The sequence below is a fragment of the Protomyctophum parallelum genome (genome assembly GCF_964188405.1).
Source record: "Protomyctophum parallelum genome assembly, chromosome: 3".
Taxonomy (NCBI): domain Eukaryota; kingdom Metazoa; phylum Chordata; class Actinopteri; order Myctophiformes; family Myctophidae; genus Protomyctophum; species Protomyctophum parallelum.
Genome location: NC_139698.1, coordinates 712,736 through 736,128, shown reverse-complemented (window position 1 = coordinate 736,128; position 23,393 = coordinate 712,736). Strand labels below are relative to the sequence as shown.

The 23,393-nt window shown below is 41.8% G+C and overlaps 1 protein-coding gene across 1 annotated transcript in view; it reads left to right on the top strand.

The window, feature by feature from the left end:
* LOC310856044 (uncharacterized protein) overlaps positions 1–23,393 on the top strand; it is a 129,060-nt gene that overhangs the window by 73,631 nt on the left and 32,036 nt on the right. The window contains exons 24-30 of the mRNA XM_083761262.1: positions 4,392–4,576; positions 8,686–8,787; positions 10,985–11,095; positions 14,527–14,603; positions 15,072–15,352; positions 22,044–22,147; positions 22,893–23,030. Coding sequence (XP_083617388.1) covers positions 4,392–4,576; positions 8,686–8,787; positions 10,985–11,095; positions 14,527–14,603; positions 15,072–15,352; positions 22,044–22,147; positions 22,893–23,030 — 998 coding nt within the window. The remainder of the gene's footprint in view (positions 1–4,391; positions 4,577–8,685; positions 8,788–10,984; positions 11,096–14,526; positions 14,604–15,071; positions 15,353–22,043; positions 22,148–22,892; positions 23,031–23,393) is intronic.

The window sequence follows — 23,393 nt, the reverse complement described above, 5'->3', positions numbered from 1 at the left end:
GCATCAAATCGGCGCCGCGGCGGGCATTTCCATGTCATCTTATGGTTTGGTCAGTTGGTTATTGAGCTTCAAGTCAGAACAGCTCCGCTGCAGCTAATTGAGTTGACCTAGTTTTACGTCTTTTGCTATAGTGATGTAATCAATTAATCATTTGGGACCACCTGTGTATAGCTTATTTAACATTGGCTTTTTCTCGATACCTGCGGCCTGCGCGACATGGATGATTTTAAATATTTCTCTGTCTCTGCGTCTCACCCATATAAATATATGGGTCTCTCCCCCAGTCCCCTCATGTGCGTGCGCGCCCACGCGCCCACACACACACACACACACACACACACACAAAAAGGAGGGGACACGAGTTGAAAGAGAAACTCGCATATAAAGACTCATGCATCGCAGATTCGCATGCTTTGTCATAACTTTGCGTGGCGGCGGCCGGTGCATGCTTAACTCATCGATTGCGCAAAACGCTCTAAAGCGTTTTATTAATCTCGAGCGCCGTCTGCGCATCACGCTCTAAAGCGTTTTATTGGTGTTTTTACTGTATACTGTACATCAACTTCTCTGACGCCCGGACAACACATAATGTAACACCGATCATCTCCAGAAAGATCCGCTATGAGATCCGGGAGTTTAAAGCCCCCCACCTCCTGAAAAGAGGCCTGGTCTAACCACATTCCAGGCATGCCGTATCCATTACGACGTACTGGGGAGGCGGCATCGCCGTCCTGCACACGGCATAGACCAACGCAGATCAGGGGATCTAAAATGGAGCTACCCATTTTCTAGTGTGTGTGAAATTTGTGAATACACTCGATTACCCTTCCCCTCCTGTTTCTACATGGTTTCTCCCGAGGCATCTCTCCATCGCATTACAGTTTCTTCCCCCCCCCCCCCACTCATTCACACAGATCCACTCGACACAGCCCTCTCTAATTCTTTCCAACGACAACTCACCGGTCTGCCGCCTCATTCTCGGAAATATAAACCCGTATATAAACCAAGAATAATCTCCAACGGTCGATCGCCATTTCACGCACACGGACAGGTATACGCGAAACGAATGACGTATTCTCGAAGGACCGCCATAGGAGAAGCAGTATACATCTGACCAACTGTCTTTTTTTCGCCGTCGCGTCAGCCATGTTTGGACAAAGAAGCAGTATACTAGGCTAGCAGATATCACACCGTGGAACCCCCCCCACACTGCGAGTTGCGATCGATCGTTTTGCAGTTTGCAATGCTACTCTCATTCTCGGAAAAAAGATTCTCGGCAGTTGATCACCATAATCGCCATAGCGCCTTCGCCAGCCAATTGCAGTGATAAGGCGTCTGGGACGTAATCGACCCGTTTGTAATGGATAACTAATACAATCCTAAGCTGCGGAAGCCATCGTGTTGTCTGTCATTTTGTCGAAATCACAGCCAGCCGGGCTACGCTTATCGCTCCTGTGGTTCATGTCCAGACATGTCGTGGAACCCCCCCCCCCCACTGCGAGTTGAGTCGCTCCTGTGGTTCATGTCCAGACATGTCAACCTCTCAAGTCACTGTTATGCTATCAAACGATCTGTTGATTTTGTTTACTGAGACAATGATCACATATGTGCATAGAATCATCATCATCATGACGTTATCATGACAGGCAGATATAAACATAAATAAATTATCATATACATACTACACACTGAATGAAAGCCCTAAATGTCTAATTTTAGGAGGAAAACAAATAAAATACACATATCCCATATACTGTTTGTCAATACTAGACTATTGAATCCATTTCATTTATAAAATTCTCTTTTTCAGAGAGAACTTTAGCCCATTCTGACCTGAGATCAGATTCATACGAGGTTTCCACTGGACACACACTGGTCTGATTAGAGAAAGCATGGACCTATAGAACTATTATTCACAAAATAAGGCATATAGCGACATGTACATACTATATACCGTATGAAACAGAAGACTCTCTGCTTTCATAAGAAAAAAACTAATACTGTAATAATAATAAAAATCACACCCATGTGAAGTGAGCAGTGCAATGTTGTGAAGTGAGCAGTGCAACATTGCACTGCTCACTTCACAGGGGTGTGATTTTCATTATTATTACAGTAGAAGTATTTTTCTTATGAAAGCAGAGAGTCTTCTGTTTCATACGGTATATAGTATGTATAGGCCTTATTTTGTGAATATTTAGTTGTCAGTTCCTTGTCTTGTCTAAAATACTCTGAGGATTTCAGAAAATGCATGGACCTGAAGAACCATTATTCACAAAATAAGGCCTATAGCGACATGTACATACTATATACCGTATGAAACAGAAGACTCTCTGCTTTCATAAGAAAAATACTTCTACTGTAATAATAATAAAAATCACACCCACGTGAAGTGAGCAGTGCAATGTTGTGCAACATTGCACTGCTCACTTCACAGGGGTGTGATGTGAAAGCAGAGAGTCTTCTGTTTCATACGGTATATAGTATGTACATGTCGCTATAGGCCTTATTTTGTGAATAATGGTTCTTCAGGTCCATGCATTTTCTGAAATCCTCTCTGGTGGGCGCAAGCTGCATTCAACAGCCAATTACTGACAAACTATACATGGGACCATGTGTATTTGTTTTCCTCCTAAAAGTAGACATTCAGGGCTTTCATTCAGTGTGTAGTATGTATATGATATTATTTGTGTTCATTTTTATATCTGTCTGTCAATGTCTGTCAACTTCAACCTTCCATATCTCTGCTGTTTTTTTCAAAAGAGCAGCGTGCAGTGAAAAGCAGGTTTTAGAAAAAGGTCAATATCTCCAGAATGGAAGATGGTAGAATCATATTATTTTTTTAAAATTGAAGTGGACTAGTTTGGCTTCCTTTTGATTTATGCAATGTGCGATGTGCTATAAGAGGCCCCTCGCTGTGGGCCCCTAAAAAGTTAAAAAGTCCAATGTTAATCGCTTAGCAGAAGCAATCCTGAGTAGAATTTCAACAGTTAGCAATCAATGTGTTAAAATAAACAGATCTACAAGCTTACATCGTGTGCCATACCGTACACCATTCCATGTCGATAACTTGTACATTTTGCGCATGTGAACCTCGTATGCTGCGCTGCGCCTCGACATATACTGTATGCGTCTACTATTAAAATCAGACTGTCAGCTGTCATATGATCCCCGTAAAAAAATACATGCTTTTATAACTATAATTATTAATGCAGCCTCACAACTGCCGACTCCCGACGGCTATTTTGCCTATCATCCTGTATTTGGTCCTCTATAAAGTCCGAATGCATTCACACCAGTAACGAAGCGCACCGTGGTTCGTTTGGAAGCGAACCGAGTTCGGCCTTTTTTAGCGGACCATGGTTCGTTTCTTTGATCCGCACCAGAGTTCGTATGCACGTTCACACCAACCGAACCAAAGGGGTAAGCGGACCATGGTTCGTTTTAAACGAACCAAACATGTCCGGTGTGAAAGCGCCCTTAGATAGCATTTGATACAGACTTATAGCATGTTATGTAGACAGCACTATAATTGCATTGTATGTAGTCATAGCACGTCATAGTACATATGTATAGCATAGTAGTATAGATGTATAGTTTCATTATATAGATATTCCACTGTTACTTTCTTAGCTTACGCATGTTTCTTGATAAATGTTTTTATGTGATGTATTCCCATGCTTTTTGTTCTTGCTTAATGTAAGTCGCTCTGGATTAAGAGCGACTGCTAAATGCCTAAATTGTAAATTGTCCTGACAGCTAAACCTAATGCCAAATTCCAACACCCCAAATCTCGGCCACTCGCTCACTCCTCCCACTCGCTCACTCTTCCCACTCGCTCACTGCTCCCACTCGCTCACTCCTCCCACTCGCTGGGGGAGGGGCTACGTCTGGGACACCTGGTCCCGGCTACAGTGAGCAGCCAACAGGCCCCAATTTAGAGTCTGGGAAAAAGTCTGGAAATTCCAAATGTGTAGGAAGTCGGAACCCAATGAGATCCTGTCCAGTCTCCCACAGTCAGTGGTGTACTCTCTCTCTCTCTCTCTCTCTACTCTAACTAAACCTCTCTCTCTCTCATTCCAGATGACCTCTATGAGATCCTGTCCAGTCTCCCAGAGTCAGTCTGACCACCCCCAGGTCTCTCTCTCTCTCTCTCTCTACTCTAACTAAACCTCTCTCTCTCATTCCAGATGACCTCTATGAGATCCTGTCCAGTCTCCTGCAGTCTGACCCCCCCAGGTCTCTCTCTCTCTCTACTCTAACTAAACCTCTCTCTCTCATTCCAGATGACCTCTATGAGATCCTGTCCAGTCTCCTGTAGTCTGACCACCCCCAGGTCTCTCTCTCTCTCTCTCTCTCTACTCTAACTAAACCTCTCTCTCTCATTCCAGATGACCTCTATGAGATCCTGTCCAGTCTCCCAGAGAGCGTGGTGTACTCGTGTAGACCCTGCAGTCTGACCACGCCCAGCGCCTGGAGAGAGCTGCTCTACATCGAGCTGAGAGCCGGAGTGGAGAAGGTTCTGGCCTGCCTGCTGTCCTCCACACTGACCCAACACCTGGTCACCTGTTCACAGGTAAATATGACCCAACACCTGGTCACCTGTTCACAGGTACATATGACCCAACACCTGGTCACCTGTTTACAGGTACATATGACCCAACACCTGGTCACCTGTTCACAGGTACATATGACCCAACACCTGGTCACCTGTTCACAGGTACATATGACCCAACACCTGGTCACCTGTTTACAGGTACATATGACCCAACACCTGGTCACCTGTTCACAGGTACATATGACCCAACACCTGGTCACCTGTTCACAGGTACATATGACCCAACACCTGGTCACCTGTTTACAGGTACATATGACCCAACACCTGGTCACCTGTTCACAGGTAAATATGACCCAACACCTGGTCACCTGTTCACAGGTAAATATGACCCAACACCTGGTCACCTGTTTACAGGTACATATGACCCAACACCTGGTCACCTGTTCACAGGTAAATATGACCCAACACCTGGTCACCTGTTCACAGGTACATATGACCCAACACCTGGTCACCTGTTTACAGGTACATATGACCCAACACCTGGTCACCTGTTCACAGGTACATATGACCCAACACCTGGTCACCTGTTCACAGGTACATATGACCCAACACCTGGTCACCTGTTTACAGGTACATATGACCCAACACCTGGTCACCTGTTCACAGGTAAATATGACCCAACACCTGGTCACCTGTTCACAGTTAAATATGACCCAACACCTGGTCACCTGTTCACAGGTAAATATGACCCAACACCTGGTCACCTGTTCACAGGTAAATATGACCCAACACCTGGTCACCTGTTCACAGGTACATATGACCCAACACCTGGTCACCTGTTCACAGGTAAATATGACCCAAAACCTGGTCACCTGTTTACAGGTACATATGACCCAACACCTGGTCACCTGTTCACAGGTAAATATGACCCAAAACCTGGTCACCTGTTTACAGGTACATATGACCCAACACCTGGTCACCTGTTCACAGGTACATATGACCCAACACCTGGTCACCTGTTCACAGGTAAATATGACCCAAAACCTGGTCACCTGTTTACAGGTACATATGACCCAACACCTGGTCACCTGTTCACAGGTAAATATGACCCAAAACCTGGTCACCTGTTTACAGGTACATATGACCCAACACCTGGTCACCTGTTCACAGGTAAATATGACCCAAAACCTGGTCACCTGTTTACAGGTACATATGACCCAACACCCACAGGTAAATATGACCCAACACCTGGTCACCTGTTCACAGGTAAATATGACCCAAAACGTGGTCACCTGTTTACAGGTACATATGACCCAACACCTGGTCACCTGTTCACAGGTAAATATGACCCAACACCTAGTCACCTGTTTACGGGTCCCCCTCTAAAATCAGATGCTTCATCTCAACGGGCTATCCCTTCAATACAATCTGAAATCTATTCTCTCAGTGTGAACGACTCTGTATTCTTTAGTGTGAAAACTAGGCATGTGGAAAATAATCGATACGTATCGATTCATCGATTATGACGTGCGCGATGCGAGTGAATCGGTCCATTCACTGTGTATCTGTAAAATTGACAGGTGAAATCTCGATGCATCGTTCGCGGAGTGCTTGCATCGGTAAAATCCGTGGTTGCACCGTTTTTTCATGGTAAATTTCACCCTATCCTGTGTTTCCGAGGCGCATTGAACGTACCATCAGAAAAGGAAGAAAAAAAAGGTCTCTCGCAGCCATAGCTCGCAGCGCACACACAGGGCACGTTCGGAAATAGCGCACTGAGCCCACTGTGCAATGCAAACTAATAGGAGAGTGTGCTCCGGTGTGGTATTTTCCGAACGCGCCCACAGTCAGTGAACAGAAGCTACCGTACGACGGTGCAGTCAGAGTAGACACGTTGAGACAACAAACAGACTCAGACTATAAAGAGCACCCGCGACTAACAGAAGTGAGCCCCACGCATTAAACAAGAAGAACCACCTTTACTCTTTAGCTTTATAAAATAGCTGTCCGAGGAGCTTTGTCCGTCGATCAGTTGACTTTTCACTGTAGCGCTGCGTGCTGGACTGCTCGTAATGAATCTGATCCACACTCCACAGCTGTGCTTGCTGATTATCCGACGCAAATCTGCGTCGCGATCCTCATCAATTTGTAATTAAAGAAAGCTTCTGCAGTCTGCACACACGTGTACAACAACAACAACGCCACAGCAGGGTGTAGTAGTACTGCTTGCGTCGTTTACAACTTTCCACTGTCCAGCCTGCTGTTCTCTGGGATAGAAGCCTTATTGTCTCCACCAGGCCGAAGGCATGGGGGGAGAGTATGTTTTGCACTCCGTCCGTCCGTGTGTGTGTCCGTCCGTCCGTCCGTCCGTCCGTGTGTCCGTGAGCAGCTAATCTCGGCCACCGTTAACCCGGTCGATGCCAAATTTTGCACACACACTCCCTGGATGCCAACGATGAACCTCTGCCCCAAACTTTCCAGAACGGCCTGTTATAGCGCCACCAGGAGGCCGCTTTGTGCAAAACAAGTTTTTGCACAGTACACCTACAGATTTTGTCCAAACATCACGCAAATTGGTACACAGTCTCTCTAGAGCCATTCAACGAAACCGGTCTTTCAGATTTCTCACACTCCATCCTGATTGGTTCAGATTGGCTTCCAAAGTTCACAGGAGTGCTCAGCTTCAAACAAAATGCTGCAAATCATGAACACATCGCGTGATTTCCGTGAAATTGTGCACCCACATTCCCACTAGGCCGAGGAGGAAATGCCACATGAACAATTTCAACTCAGCCTCAAGGTGGCGCTATAACTGGCCGAAAAGTGTTTTTACCTCTAACTGCACGGATCTGTGGATAACTTTGTATGCCAACTCCCTAGAGGCCAAGGAAAAACCTTTGTCTGGAATTTTTCACATCTGCTCTTTATAGCGCCACCAGGAGGCCGACATATGTAAAACACATTTTCTATTATTACTCCTTCAGATTTTATCCAAATTTCACACAAATCGGTACACATGATCTCCATAGTCATGTGGTTTGATTTCTCATATTCCATCCTGATTGGCCACGATTGGCTCCTACAGTTTTCAGGAGTAGCCCGCTTTGTACAAATCCCCACAACTCCTCAACGCAGCGTCCCATTGCGATGAAACTGTGCACGCATATTCCCACTAGGCTGAGGAAGAATCCTGGTGGAGACCTGTGCCCAGAAGGGCACTTTTTCTAGTTTATATTCTGCAGCAAGACGGTGTCGCACGCCTAAAATTGCAGATCCACAAGCTCACAGCGGGGCGTGGATGAGATGCGTTGTGAGCTTGTACATCTGCTATGTATTTATAACGTTAATAATACATGCAGGCCAGGGTCTTCAATGTTTTTCAGGTCAAGCCAAGGACCACTTAGCTGAGAGTGAGAGATCAAGTGGGGACCCCCACTATACATAGGCAATTATATTATAAAACTGTTGCAGATTAAACTAGACATAGACTTGTTTGACAGCACTATAAGTGTGACCTGTAATTTTTGTTTTGTTTATTTGTTTCTTTTCTATTTATATGTTGGTAACATTAATTGATGAACGATAGGCTATTACATTTTAATCTCTTGAACCCTCTATACTCAAAACCTCAAATTGACCTTTGAGATATAATAATTATACTATAGCCTATGATTATTAGTAATCTAACAATTCCACAATAACCAGCAGAGAGCAGACCCTTTGTTTACTTACATAATTCTATAAGTTGGGTTGTTTGAGATGCAGAGCTATAATACTAACCTACAGTAAAACAATAAATTGCTTTGAATTTAAATGTAATGCTTTTTTACATTTACATTACATTACATTTTGGGAAATTAATAGAGCTTTAATATAAATCCTTTCTATTGTGATGAATCGCCATCAAATCACATCGTATCGGTAGAGGGGTGAATCGCATCGTATCGCATTGATTTGAACTAAATGGTTATCGCATCGCATCGTATCGCCAGGGGATTCCATGTATCTCTAATGTATCGTATCGCTGGCAGTGCATCGAGATGCGTATCGAATCGTGAGATGAGACGAGATTCACATGCCTAGTGAAAACCTGTCCTAATGTTAAAGTGTACTCTGTATTCTCTCAGTGTGAAGGACAGGTGGATCCTGACAGCGGACTGGAAGGTCACCCGGCCTGTGACCTCAGAGCGGTGGGGAAGAAGTTTGACAAGGGAGTTTACACCACCCTGGTGAGTATAGGGTTAAAACACCACCCAGACTGTATGACGGAAGCATTTATATTTAACTCGTGATCAGAGCTTCCGTTGCTCCAGACTGTATGATGGAAGCATTTATATTTTACTCATGATCAGAGCTTCCGTTGCTCCAGACTGTATGATGGAAGCATTTATGTTTTACTCATGATCAGAGCTTCCGTTGCTCCAGACTGTATGATGGAAGCATTTATATTTTACTCATGATCAGAGCTTCCGTTGCTCCAGACTGTATGATGGAAGCATTTATGTTTTACTCATGATCAGAGCTTCCGTTGCTCCAGACTGTACGACGGAAGCATTTCTATTTTACTCGTGATCAGAGCTTCCGTTGCTCCAGACTGTACGACGGAAGCATTTATATTTTACTCATGATCAGAGCTTCCGTTGCTCCAGACTGTACGACGGAAGCATTTATATTTTACTCATGATCAGAGCTTCCGTTGCTCCAGACTGTACGACGGTAGCATTTATATTTTACTAATGATCAGAGCTTCCGTTGCTCCAGACTGTACGACGGAAGCATTTATATTTTACTCATGATCAGAGCTTCCGTTGCTCCAGACTGTACGACGGAAGCATTTATATTTTACTCGTGATCAGAGCTTCCGTTGCTCCAGACTGTACGACGGAAGCATTTATCTTTTACTCATGATCAGGGCTTCCGTTGCTCCAGACTGTACGACGGAAGCATTTATATTTTACTCATGATCAGAGCTTCCGTTGCTCCAGACTGTACGACGGAAGCATTTATATTTTACTCATGATCAGAGCTTCCGTTGCTCCAGACTGTACGACGGAAGCATTTATATTTTACTCATGATCAGAGCTTCCGTTGCTCCAGACTGTACGACGGAAGCATTTATATTTTACTCATGATCAGAGCTTCCGTTGCTCCAGACTGTACGACGGAAGCATTTATATTTTACTCATGATCAGAGCTTCCGTTGCTCCAGACTGTACGACGGAAGCATTTATATTTTACTCATGATCAGAGCTTCCGTTGCTCCAGACTGTACGACGGAAGCATTTATATTTTACTCATGATCAGAGCTTCCGTTGCTCCAGACTGTACGACGGAAGCATTTCTATTTTACTCGTGATCAGAGCTTCCGTTGCTCCAGACTGTACGACGGAAGCATTTATATTTTACTCATGATCAGAGCTTCCGTTGCTCCAGACTGTACGACGGAAGCATTTATATTTTACTCATGATCAGAGCTTCCGTTGCTCCAGACTGTACGACGGTAGCATTTATATTTTACTAATGATCAGAGCTTCCGTTGCTCCAGACTGTACGACGGAAGCATTTATATTTTACTCATGATCAGAGCTTCCGTTGCTCCAGACTGTACGACGGAAGCATTTATATTTTACTCGTGATCAGAGCTTCCGTTGCTCCAGACTGTACGACGGAAGCATTTATCTTTTACTCATGATCAGGGCTTCCGTTGCTCCAGACTGTACGACGGAAGCATTTATATTTTACTCATGATCAGAGCTTCCGTTGCTCCAGACTGTACGACGGAAGCATTTATATTTTACTCATGATCAGAGCTTCCGTTGCTCCAGACTGTACGACGGAAGCATTTATATTTTACTCATGATCAGAGCTTCCGTTGCTCCAGACTGTACGACGGAAGCATTTATATTTTACTCATGATCAGAGCTTCCGTTGCTCCAGACTGTACGACGGAAGCATTTATATTTTACTCATGATCAGAGCTTCCGTTGCTCCAGACTGTACGACGGAAGCATTTATATTTTACTCATGATCAGAGCTTCGTTGCTCTAGATTGTACGACGGAAGCATTTATATTTTACTAATGATCAGAGCTTCCGTTGCTCCAGACTGTATGACGGAAGCATTTATATTTTACTCTTGATCAGAGCTTCCGTTGCTCCAGACTGTACGACGGAAGCATTTATATTTTACTCATGATCAGAGCTTCGTTGCTCCAGACTGTACGACGGAAGCATTTATATTTTACTCTTGATCAGAGCTTCCGTTGCTCCAGACTGTACGACGGAAGCATTTATATTTTACTCATGATCAGAGCTTCCGTTGCTCCAGACTGTACGACGGAAGCATTTATATTTTACTCATGATCAGAGCTTCGTTGCTCCAGACTGTACGACGGAAGCATTTATATGTATTTATTGTATTTAACAGAAAACCTTCCATGAGGACGTGGTCCAGGTTGTGAGGAGGAGGCTGGAACAGGAAGAGCATTTACCCGAAGAGGAGAGACCTACAGCCCTGGCCCGGTCCTACTATCTGAAGGTACTGCCTTATATATTGTAACAATCGCCCTTTACTCATTCAAGGCAAATATTACTAAGGGAAAATTAAGCGGGATCGTAGGGTTATATTCAGAATTCTTTATATAGAGATAGCCAGACATAGCCATTGACCGAATCAACAGTAGACAGTAGGCTACACTTCACTGGTAACGCCTCTTCCTGTCTCTTCCCCTATTAAATAAAATAAACAGGCATACAAACTTAAACCCACAAACAATAATTATTTCCCGAGCCCCCCCCCCCAAAGTCAGCAGAGAATAAAGTCCGCGTCCGTCGTCCCCCTCAGAGTCTATAACTGTCCCAACGCAACGAAAAGTTCCTCTGCTCAAAAAACGGTCCAACGTAAGTATGAAAATGCTCGGGGTGCCCCTATGTTTGTAATCCACACAGAACAACTTCCGTTCCAACGCCGGTCCCCCTCGGCAGCGGCACCCGTGATGCCCAGTCCGCTGGGCACGACTGTTCTTTATTACTACTATGGCTGCAGATAAGCTCGTTTAAACATTAAATCGCGGTCGTAATGTAAAGGCTATCTGGCGCCTGAAGCCCCTCTCCTCCTCCGTGCAGGCCTGCACCCCCCCTCCCCGTGTGTCACTCCCTCTATTAGCCCATTCTGACCTGAGATCAGATTCATACGAGGTTTCCGCCGGACACACACTGGTCTGATGAACCCAAGACCTACAAGCTCGTATCGCGCGATATGAGCTTGTAGGTCTGCTATTTTTCAATAGCTAAAGCATAACATGATGCCGACACCAAAAGGGGTTCCCGTTCAGAATGGGTTAGTAACCTTGGGTGGTGACAATCAACCAATCACTGACAGCCGTCACTCACCCCTGTACAAGCTCCATTACCATACTTGTGAAATAAAAGATAATATTTAAATAATCAGCATCACATTTCTTCACATAAATAATAACATGCATATGGCGAAAATAAAGCATAAGAACATTGAAATGTGCTTCGTCACAATATATATATAACAATATATACTTAAATATATATAAATATATACCTACAGCTCTACTATCTGAAGGTACTACGTAAGCCAAAAATAGCCGATCTACAAGCTCGCAACGCGTTGCAACACACCGCATACTGAGCTTGTAGATTGGCTATTCTTGGTGACAGGTTTGGTGTAGATGTACCAAGTGCACATCAGCTCCAGTTCAGTTTACCAAGTCTGGAAGGTGTTTAAACACGTTCTACAAATGAGTGTTAGTTAATTAGATGGATTATGATGAGAAGAGTTGTATAAAACCTCTATATAAAATGTACCTGAATGGCCTCCTAAGCCGAGATCAGACTCAAGTCACACTCCACTGACTCGTAGCTAAAGACTTGACTTGTGTGTCTGCTGCATAGACTGTAAAAAATGGCGTTCCCCGGGTCTAACATGGACGTAAAATGAAGCCTGTTATTCCTGCACTGTAAGTCGCCATCTTTCTAGATCCGTTTGGGCCCAGCTGGCCATTGGCTGGCTCCGTTTGGGCCCAGCTGGCCATTGGCTGCCCAGACAACGAGGCGGGACTTCCCCCCCTTCTTCTCCGTTGGTTTTTATTTTGACTCGAGTAGGAGGGGAATCCCGATCATAGACTGTAACGGTAGCCACGCCCCTCAGAACATGCGCGACTTTATGGTCATTTATTTTATAAATGGGACCATAATTTTCCAAAAAGAATATTATGACATTAGAAATGAGACTTTAAACTAGTGACTGGAAGCAGAAAGTATTCATGACCATGTTTATTAAGGTAATACAGTCTAGGTGAAGTTGGGCCCAAATACATGGACTTCTATGGGGCTATGGGTTTTCTGGGTCCAGTGACAGCGCCACAACAGGCCATTATATGAACTTTCAGGAGTTTCAGGCTTCACAAAATATCTGTCTGACTGCCCCCCTGGTCTGCTGCCATTAATCAGCTTCTAGAAGACATTAATTAAATGTGTTTTTTCAGCTTCTAGAAGACATTAATTAAATGTGTTTTTTCAGCTTCTAGAAGACATTAATTAAATGTTTTTTCAGCTTCTAGAAGACATTAATTAAATGTTTGTTCAGCTTCTAGAAGACATTAATTAAATGTTTGTTCAGCTTCTAGAAGACATTAATTAAATGTTTGTTCAGCTTCTAGAAGACATTAATTAAATGTTTGTTCAGCTTCTAGAAGACATTAATTAAATGTGTTTTTTCAGCTTCTAGAAGACATTAATTAAATGTTTGTTCAGCTTCTAGAAGACATTAATTAAATGTGTTTTTTCAGCTTCTAGAAGACATTAATTAAATGTGTTTTTTCAGCTTCTAGAAGACATTAATTAAATGTTTTTTTTCAGCTTCTAGAAGACATTAATTAAATGTTTGTTCAGCTTCTAGAAGACATTAATTAAATGTTTGTTCAGCTTCTAGAAGACATTAATTAAATGTTTGTTCAGCTTCTAGAAGACATTAATTAAATGTGTTTTTTCAGCTTCTAGAAGACATTAATTAAATGTTTTTTCAGCTTCTAGAAGACATTAATTAAATGTTTGTTCAGCTTCTAGAAGACATTAATTAAATGTTTGTTCAGCTTCTAGAAGACATTAATTAAATGTGTTTTTTCAGCTTCTAGAAAACATTAATTAAATGTGTTTTTTCAGCTTCTAGAAGACATTAATTAAATGTTTGTTCAGCTTCTAGAAGACATTAATTAAATGTGTTTTTTCAGCTTCTAGAAGACATTAATTAAATGTGTTTTTTCAGCTTCTAGAAGACATTAATTAAATGTTTTTTCAGCTTCTAGAAGACATTAATTAAATGTTTGTTCAGCTTCTAGAAGACATTAATTAAATGTTTGTTCAGCTTCTAGAAGACATTAATTAAATGTGTTTTTTCAGCTTCTAGAAGACATTAATTAAATGTTTGTTCAGCTTCTAGAAGACATTAATTAAATGTTTGTTCAGCTTCTAGAAGACATTAATTAAATGTGTTTTTTCAGCTTCTAGAAGACATTAATTAAATGTGTTTGTTCAGCTTCTAGAAGACATTAATTAAATGTTTGTTCAGCTTCTAGAAGACATTAATTAAATGTGTTTTTTCAGCTTCTAGAAGACATTAATTAAATGTGTTTTTTCAGCTTCTAGAAGACATTAATTAAATGTTTTTTCAGCTTCTAGAAGACATTAATTAAATGTTTTTTCAGCTTCTAGAAGACATTAATTAAATGTTTGTTCAGCTTCTAGAAGACATTAATTAAATGTGTTTTTTCAGCTTCTAGAAGACATTAATTAAATGTGTTTTTTCAGCTTCTAGAAGACATTAATTAAATGTTTGTTCAGCTTCTAGAAGACATTAATTAAATGTTTTTTCAGCTTCTAGAAGACATTAATTAAATGTTTTTTCAGCTTCTAGAAGACATTAATTAAATGTTTTTTCAGCTTCTAGAAGAAGTCTTCAACTGGTTCAACAGTCAAGATCCAAAGGTCTGGGATCCTCGCACCAAAGATATCACCACGTAAGTAGCCTCAGAAACCCAGATGTTTTTATTTCAGGGAGAAAGAAAGTCCACTTCGGGGACATTCATTCATCTTCATGTTTATACAAACTTTATTCCTGAGAAGTGATTTATACTTGCGTCATACGACAGGGTCGCACGTACAGCATAGCACACAGGCGCGCACACACAGGCGCGTGCGCACACACAGTTGCGTGCGCACACACACAGGCGCGTGCGCACACACACAGGCGCGTGCGCACACACACGGGCGCGTGCGCACACACACGGGCGCGTGCGCACACACACGGGCGCGTGCGCACACACACGGGCGCGTGCGCACACACACGGGCGCGTGCGCACACACACGGGCGCGTGCATGCACACACGCAGACCACACATACACAGGAGAAAACACTACCCGACTTCCCTTAAATAACCTTAAATAACGAACATGAAACACTGTCTCTTTCCTCCTCCTCTCCACAGGGGGGCGCTGTCCCAGGCCGTCCAGCCCCCGACCACGGAGCACGTGTACGCCCAGTGGCGTGAGCGCGAGGAGCAGAGAGCCCAGAGGGCCCCCCTGGGCCTGGGGGCCCCCCTGGGCCTGGGGGCCCCCCTGGGGGTCCCACTAGGGGTCCCTCTGGGGGGGAACAAAGTGCCGCTGATAGAGATCAAACAGGAAGAGGTGTCGTCTCCACTGTCCAGCCAACCGGCGAATAGGAACCCCTTGAAGAACAGCAGCAGAGCTCTCAGGCTTAAGTTCAAAGGTCAACAAAATAAAGTGAAAACTCATTTAACAACTAGTGACTAAGTAATGAGGTTAGCGTTAACCATTATTAACTCATCGTTGACCATGTGGTTGTAGGTAAACATTATTAACTCATCGTTAACCATGTGGCTGTAGGTAAACATTATTAACTCATCGTTAACCATGTGGTTGTAGGTAAACATTATTAACTCATTGTTGACCGTGTGGTTGTAGGTAAACATTATTAACTCATCGTTGACCGTGTGGTTGTAGGTAAACATTATTAACTCATTGTTGACCATGTGGTTGTAGGTAAACATTATTAACTCATCGTTAACCATGTGGTTGTAGGTAAACATTATTAACTCATCGTTGACCATGTGGTTGTAGGTAAACATTATTAACTCATCGTTAACCATGTGGTTGTAGGTAAACATTATTAACTCATCGTTAACCATGTGGTTGTAGGTAAACATTAGTAACTCATCGTTGACCATGTGGTTGTAGGTAAACATTATTAACTCATTGTTGACCATGTGGTTGTAGGTAAACATTATTAACTCATTGTTGACCGTGTGGCTGTAGGTAAACATTATTAACTCATCGTTAACCATGTGGTTGTAGGTAAACATTATTAACTCATTGTTGACCATGTGGTTGTAGGTAAACATTATTAACTCATCGTTAACCATGTGGTTGTAGGTAAACATTATTAACTCATCGTTGACCATGTGGTTGTAGGTAAACATTATTAACTCATCGTTAACCATGTGGTTGTAGGTAAACATTATTAACTCATTGTTGACCATGTGGCTGTAGGTAAACATTATTAACTCATCGTTAACCATGTGGTTGTAGGTAAACATTATTAACTCATCGTTAACCATGTGGTTTTAGGTAAACATTATTAACTCATCGTTAACCATGTGGTTGTAGGTAAACATTATTAACTCATTGTTGACCATGTGGCTGTAGGTAAACATTATTAACTCATTGTTGACCATGTGGTTGTAGGTAAACATTATTAACTCATTGTTGACCATGTGGTTGTAGGTAAACATTATTAACTCATTGTTGACCATGTGGTTGTAGGTAAACATTATTAACTCATCGTTAACCATGTGGTTGTAGGTAAACATTATTAACTCATTGTTGACCATGTGGCTGTAGGTAAACATTATTAACTCATTGTTGACCATGTGGCTGTAGGTAAACATTATTAACTCATCGTTAACCATGTGGTTGTAGGTAAACATTATTAACTCATCGTTAACCATGTGGTTGTAGGTAAACATTATTAACTCATCGTTAACCATGTGGTTGTAGGTAAACATTATTAACTCATCGTTGACCGTGTGGTTGTAGGTAAACATTATTAACTCATCGTTGACCGTGTGGTTGTAGGTAAACATTATTAACTCATTGTTGACCATGTGGTTGTAGGTAAACATTATTAACTCATCGTTGACCATGTGGTTGTAGGTAAACATTATTAACTCATCGTTGACCATGTGGTTGTAGGTAAACATTATTAACTCATCGTTGACCATGTGGTTGTAGGTAAACATTATTAACTCATCGTTGACCATGTGGTTGTAGGTAAACATTATTAACTCATCGTTAACCATGTGGTTGTAGGTAAACATTATTAACTCATCGTTGACCATGTGGTTGTAGGTAAACATTATTAACTCATCGTTGACCGTGTGGTTTTAGGTAAACATTATTAACTCATCGTTGACCGTGTGGTTGTAGGTAAACATTATTAACTCATCGTTGACCGTGTGGTTTTAGGTAAACATTATTAACTCATCGTTAACCATGTGGTTGTAGGTAAACATTATTAACTCATCGTTAACCATGTGGTTGTAGGTAAACATTATTAACTCATTGTTGACCGTGTGGTTGTAGGTAAACATTATTAACTCATCGTTGACCGTGTGGTTTTAGGTAAACATTATTAACTCATCGTTGACCGTGTGGTTGTAGGTAAACATTATTAACTCATCGTTGACCGTGTGGTTTTAGGTAAACATTATTAACTCATCGTTAACCATGTGGTTGTAGGTAAACATTATTAACTCATCGTTAACCATGTGGTTGTGGGTAAACATTATTAACTCATCGTTAACCATGTGGTTGTAGGTAAACATTATTAACTCATCGTTGACCGTGTGGTTGTAGGTAAACATTATTAACTCATCGTTGACCATGTGGTTGTAGGTAAACATTATTAACTCATTGTTGACCATGTGGTTGTAGGTAAACATTAATAACTCATCGTTGACCATGTGGTTGTAGGTAAACATTAATAACTCATCGTTGACCATGTGGTTGTAGGTAAACATTATTAACTCATTGTTGACCATGTGGTTGTAGGTAAACATTAACACAAAAAATGCTGGAAACGTATCCATACGCTTTATTAATATCGAACGCCGTACGCGCGAAGCGTATGTATACGTTTTATACGTTTTTTTATTGCTTACTGTACATCAACGTCCTATGCTCCAGGACACCGAGGAAAATAACAGCGATCGTCTCCAGGAAGCTCCAATATGTGATCCGGGAGTAAAAAGCCCCTCCCTCCTGAAAAGAGGTCTGTCTGTGGCGAAGACGCTCCCTCCTCCAATGCCTCCATTACACGTATGGGTCTGCACGGCAACGGCATAGACCAACGCAGATGTCAGGGCATCTAAAATGGAGTTACCCATACTCTAGTATTAGTCTAGTGTCTGTGAATACACTCGATTCCCCCTCCCCTCCTGTTTCTACATGGTTTCTCCCGAGGAATCTTTGTGGGGGGAGTCTGAGTCTCTTCTGCCCGGATCGCATTGCAGTTTGAGTTCCCTGGCCCCAGGCCACACTGCGCCTTGTAATCGCCTTGCACCGCGCTCTCATTCTCGGAAAAAGATATAACGCAGTCGTGTCGATTTGCCCTCTGCCAGTATATAAACCAAGAATAATCTTCAACGATCGCCATTTCATAACGTTTTCAACACGCACACGGCACACGCCATGATCAACTAACTGCCTGGCTACGTCTTCAGTCTTCACCAGCCATCGCTATCCGTTGTGTGGATCGCCATCGCGTCTTCACTTTGTTTGTTTGGGCAAGAAGCACGATCAGCGATGGAAAAGAGCTTTATATCCACGGCAGATAAGTAATGACGTATTATCGAAGGACCGCCATGATCAACTTACTGCCTACGTCTTCGTCAGCCAATGCAGCCATCATCGCTATCCGTTGTGTGATTGTGGATGCAGGCTATATCCACGGTATCGAGAGAGACGCCCGGCTGTGATATAGGTCTTATCACTGCAATTATAATGAATAAAAAGGCTACAATCACACAACGGATAGCGATGGCTGCATTGGCTGGTGACAACGTAGCCTCGGTCCCAGGCAGTTAGTTGATCATGGCGGTCCCTCGATAATACGTCATTACTTATCTGCCGTGGATAAAACTCTTTTCCATCGCTGATCTCTGCTTCTTTGCCCAAACAAAGTGAAGATAGCGTTGTCCAACAAAGCAGCCAGTTATTTGATCATCTCTCTCTCCTGTGCTTCTTTCCTCAAACATGTCCAGACATGTCAACCTCAACCACTAAACTCACCGATCCAGTAACGCATCTCACCGTTATACTATCGTTCTGAAGGCAGATATAAAAATAAACATAAATAAATTATTGTCATATACATACTACACACTGAATGAAAGCCCTAATTGTCTACTTTTAGGAGGAAAACAAATACATAATATTGATCCCATGTACAGTTTGTCAGTAGGATATTGAATGCAGTTGTTCAGGTCCAACTATTATTCACAAAATAAGGCCTATAGCGACATGTACATATTATATACCGTATGAAACAGAAGACCCTCTGCTTTCATAAGAAAAAAACTAATACTGTAATAATAATAAAAATCACACCCCTGTGAAGTGAGCATTTCCTCATGAAGTTATCATAGCGAGTTATAAAGGTTTAAAGTCACAGAGATTGACAGGCAGATATAAACATAAATAAATTATTATCATATACATACTACACACTGAATGAAAGCCCTGAATGTCTACTTTTAGGAGGAAAACAAATATACAAATATATACAAATATAGTTTGTCAGTAATTGGCTATTGAATGCAGCTTGCGCCCACCAGAGAGGATTTCAGAAAATGCATGGACCAGAAGAACTATTATTCACAAAATAAGGCCTATAGCGAAATGTACATACTATATACCGTATGAAACAGAAGACTCTCTGCTTTCATAAGAAAAATACTTCTACTGTAATAATAATGAAAATCACACCCCTGTGAAGTGAGCAGTGCAATGTTGCAACATTGCACTGCTCACTTCACAGGGGTGTGATTTTCATTATTATTACAGTAGAAGTATTTTTCTTATGAAAGCAGAGAGTCTTCTGTTTCATACGGTATATAGTATGTACATTTCGCTATAGGCCTTATTTTGTGAATAATAGTTCTTCTGGTCCATGCATTTTCTGAAATCCTCTCTGGTGGGCGCAAGCTGCATTCAATAGCCAATTACTGACAAACTATACATGGGACCATGTGTATTTGTTTTCCTCCTAAAAGTAGACATTCAGGGCTTTCATTCAGTGTGTAGTATGTATATGATATTATTTGTGTTCATTTTTATATCTGTCTGTCAATGTCTGTCAACTTCAACCTTCCATATCTCTGCTGTTTTTTCAAGCGAGCAGCGTGCCTTCAAAAGCAGGTTTTAGAAAAAGGTCAATATCTCCAGAATGGAAGATGGTAGAATCATAATTTTTTTTTTAAATTGAAGTGGACATGTTTGGCCTACTTTTTATTTATGCGATGTGATTCTAGCTATAAGAGGCCCCTCGCTGTGGGCCCCTAAAAAGTTCAAAAGTCCAATGTTAATCGCTTAGCACCAGCAAGCCTGAGCAAATAGAAAACTCTAGCATACAATGTGTTAATAACTCATCGTTAACCATGTGGTTGTAGGTAAACATTATTAACTCATCGTTGACCATGTGGTTGTAGGTAAACATTATTAACTCATCGTTAACCATGTGGTTGTAGGTAAACATTATTAACTCATCGTTAACCATGTGGTTGTAGGTAAACATTATTAACTCATCGTTGACCATGTGGTTGTAGGTAAACATTATTAACTCATTGTTGACCGTGTGGTTGTAGGTAAACATTATTAACTCATCGTTGACCGTGTGGTTGTAGGTAAACATTATTAACTCATCGTTGACCATGTGGTTTTAGGTAAACATTATTAACTCATCGTTAACCATGTGGTTGTAGGTAAACATTATTAACTCATCGTTAACCATGTGGTTGTAGGTAAACATTATTAACTCATCGTTAACCATGTGGTTGTAGGTAAACATTATTTACTCATTGTTGACCATGTGGTTGTAGGTAAACATTATTTACTCATTGTTGACCATGTGGTTGTAGGTAAACATTATTAACTCATCGTTAACCATGTGGTTGTAGGTAAACATTATTAACTCATCGTTGACCATGTGGTTTTAGGTAAACATTATTAACTCATCGTTAACCATGTGGTTGTAGGTAAACATTATTAACTCATCGTTAACCATGTGGTTGTAGGTAAACATTATTAACTCATCGTTGACCATGTGGTTGTAGGTAAACATTATTAACTCATCGTTGACCGTGTGGTTGTAGGTAAACATTATTAACTCATTGTTGACCATGTGGCTGTAGGTAAACATTATTAACTCATCGTTAACCATGTGGTTGTAGGTAAACATTATTAACTCATTGTTGACCATGTGGCTGTAGGTAAACATTAACTCATCGTTAACCATGTGGTTGTAGGTAAACATTATTAACTCATCGTTGACCATGTGGTTGTAGGTAAACATTATTAACTCATCGTTGACCATGTGGTTGTAGGTAAACATTATTAACTCATCGTTGACCATGTGGTTGTAGGTAAACATTATTAACTCATCGTTAACCATGTGGTTGTAGGTAAACATTATTAACTCATCGTTGACCATGTGGTTGTAGGTAAACATTATTAACTCATCGTTGACCGTGTGGTTGTAGGTAAACATTATTAACTCATCGTTAACCATGTGGTTGTAGGTAAACATTATTAACTCATCGTTGACCGTGTGGTTGTAGGTAAACATTATTAACTCATCGTTGACCGTGTGGTTGTAGGTAAACATTATTAACTCATCGTTAACCATGTGGTTGTAGGTAAACATTATTAACTCATCGTTAACCATGTGGCTGTAGGTAAACATTATTAACTCATTGTTAACCATGTGGTTGTAGGTAAACATTATTAACTCATCGTTAACCATGTGGTTGTAGGTAAACATTATTAACTCATCGTTAACCATGTGGTTGTAGGTAAACATTATTAACTCATTGTTGACCGTGTGGTTGTAGGTAAACATTATTAACTCATCGTTAACCATGTGGTTGTAGGTAAACATTATTAACTCATCGTTAACCATGTGGTTGTAGGTAAACATTATTAACTCATTGTTGACCATGTGGCTGTAGGTAAACATTATTAACTCATTGTTGACCATGTGGTTGTAGGTAAACATTATTAACTCATCGTTAACCATGTGGTTGTAGGTAAACATTATTAACTCATCGTTGACCATGTGTTTGTAGGTAAACATTATTAACTCATCGTTGACCGTGTGGTTTTAGGTAAACGGGGCCGGCTGTCCAAAGCAGATCTGGACACTGGATGGACCAAAGACGACGAGAGACAGTGTTCTCTGTGCCAGAAGTATGGAGACGCCAAGCCCAACGTAAGGGTTAATATTATTAGTATTATTACTTGCGCAAGCAGAGCGTGCAAGTACTAGTTTCGCCCGGGACTTGTATGCACCGTCCCAGCAAACTGTGCCTGATACGGCAGTGGTGCCAGATTACATGGTGTGTATAACTGGCTCTCAATGATGACGTAAAAAATATGTGGATTAAAGGACCCAATGCCAGAGTGTTATTGGTTTTCGATGGTGACGTAATGACGATATGTTTTAGTCTTGGGAGGCACTGATTGACATATACGTCACCATCCACTTACGTATTCATTACAACATTATGTTTCTGAAGTGTATACAAACAATTACCATTGTTTCATTCTGGCACCACTGCCGTATCAGGCACATGTAGTTATTACTGAGATTTGACAGTTTGTAGCGGTCGAAAGTACTTGCGTGCTCTGCTTGCGCACTAGTAGGCCATTTATGTCCTACTAGTGTGCAACAAGCAAGTATGCACTCGACAGAGTGCAGTTCTAGTTATTATTATTATTATTACAATATGGAGACGCCAAACCCAACGTAAGGGTTAATATTATTATTATTATTACAACAAGGTGTGTGTGTGTGTGTGTGTGTGTGTGTGTGTGTGTGTGTGTGTGTGTGTGTGTGTGTGTGTGTGTGTGTGTGTGTGTGTGTGTGTGTGTGTGTGTGTGTGTGTGTGTGTGTGTGTGTGTGTGTGACTGTGTGTGTGTGTGTGTGTGTGTGTGTGTGTGTGTGTGTGTGACAGGAGGCCGGCAGGCTGCTCTACCTGGGGCAGAACGAGTGGGCTCATGTGAACTGCTGCCTGTGGTCGGCGGAGGTCTTTGAAGAGGACAACGGATCCCTGCTGCACGTCCACAGTGCCGTCACCAGGGGGCGCCTGATGGTCAGTTTGTAACTCTAATTAATACACGTTCTAGGCTTATCATCCCGACCTCAATGTCTTCACATGTTGTAACGAACACCATTATTATTCAGGCACATTAGGACCACTCTAAGCATGGTCGTGGAATGCACTTCCCATCACAGTCAGAACTGCAGCCTCACTCCCAATCTTCCGCCTTAGTCTGAAAACCCACCTTTTCAGACTCCACCATGGCCCGTAGCACTTGCCCTAGCCTAGCCCCTTAGATAGCACTTTATGTCGACTTAGATAGTATTTTAGACAGACTTATAGCTCGTTACGTAGACAGCACTAGAATTGCATCTTATGTAGTCATAGCACTTTATATTACACATGTATATTGTA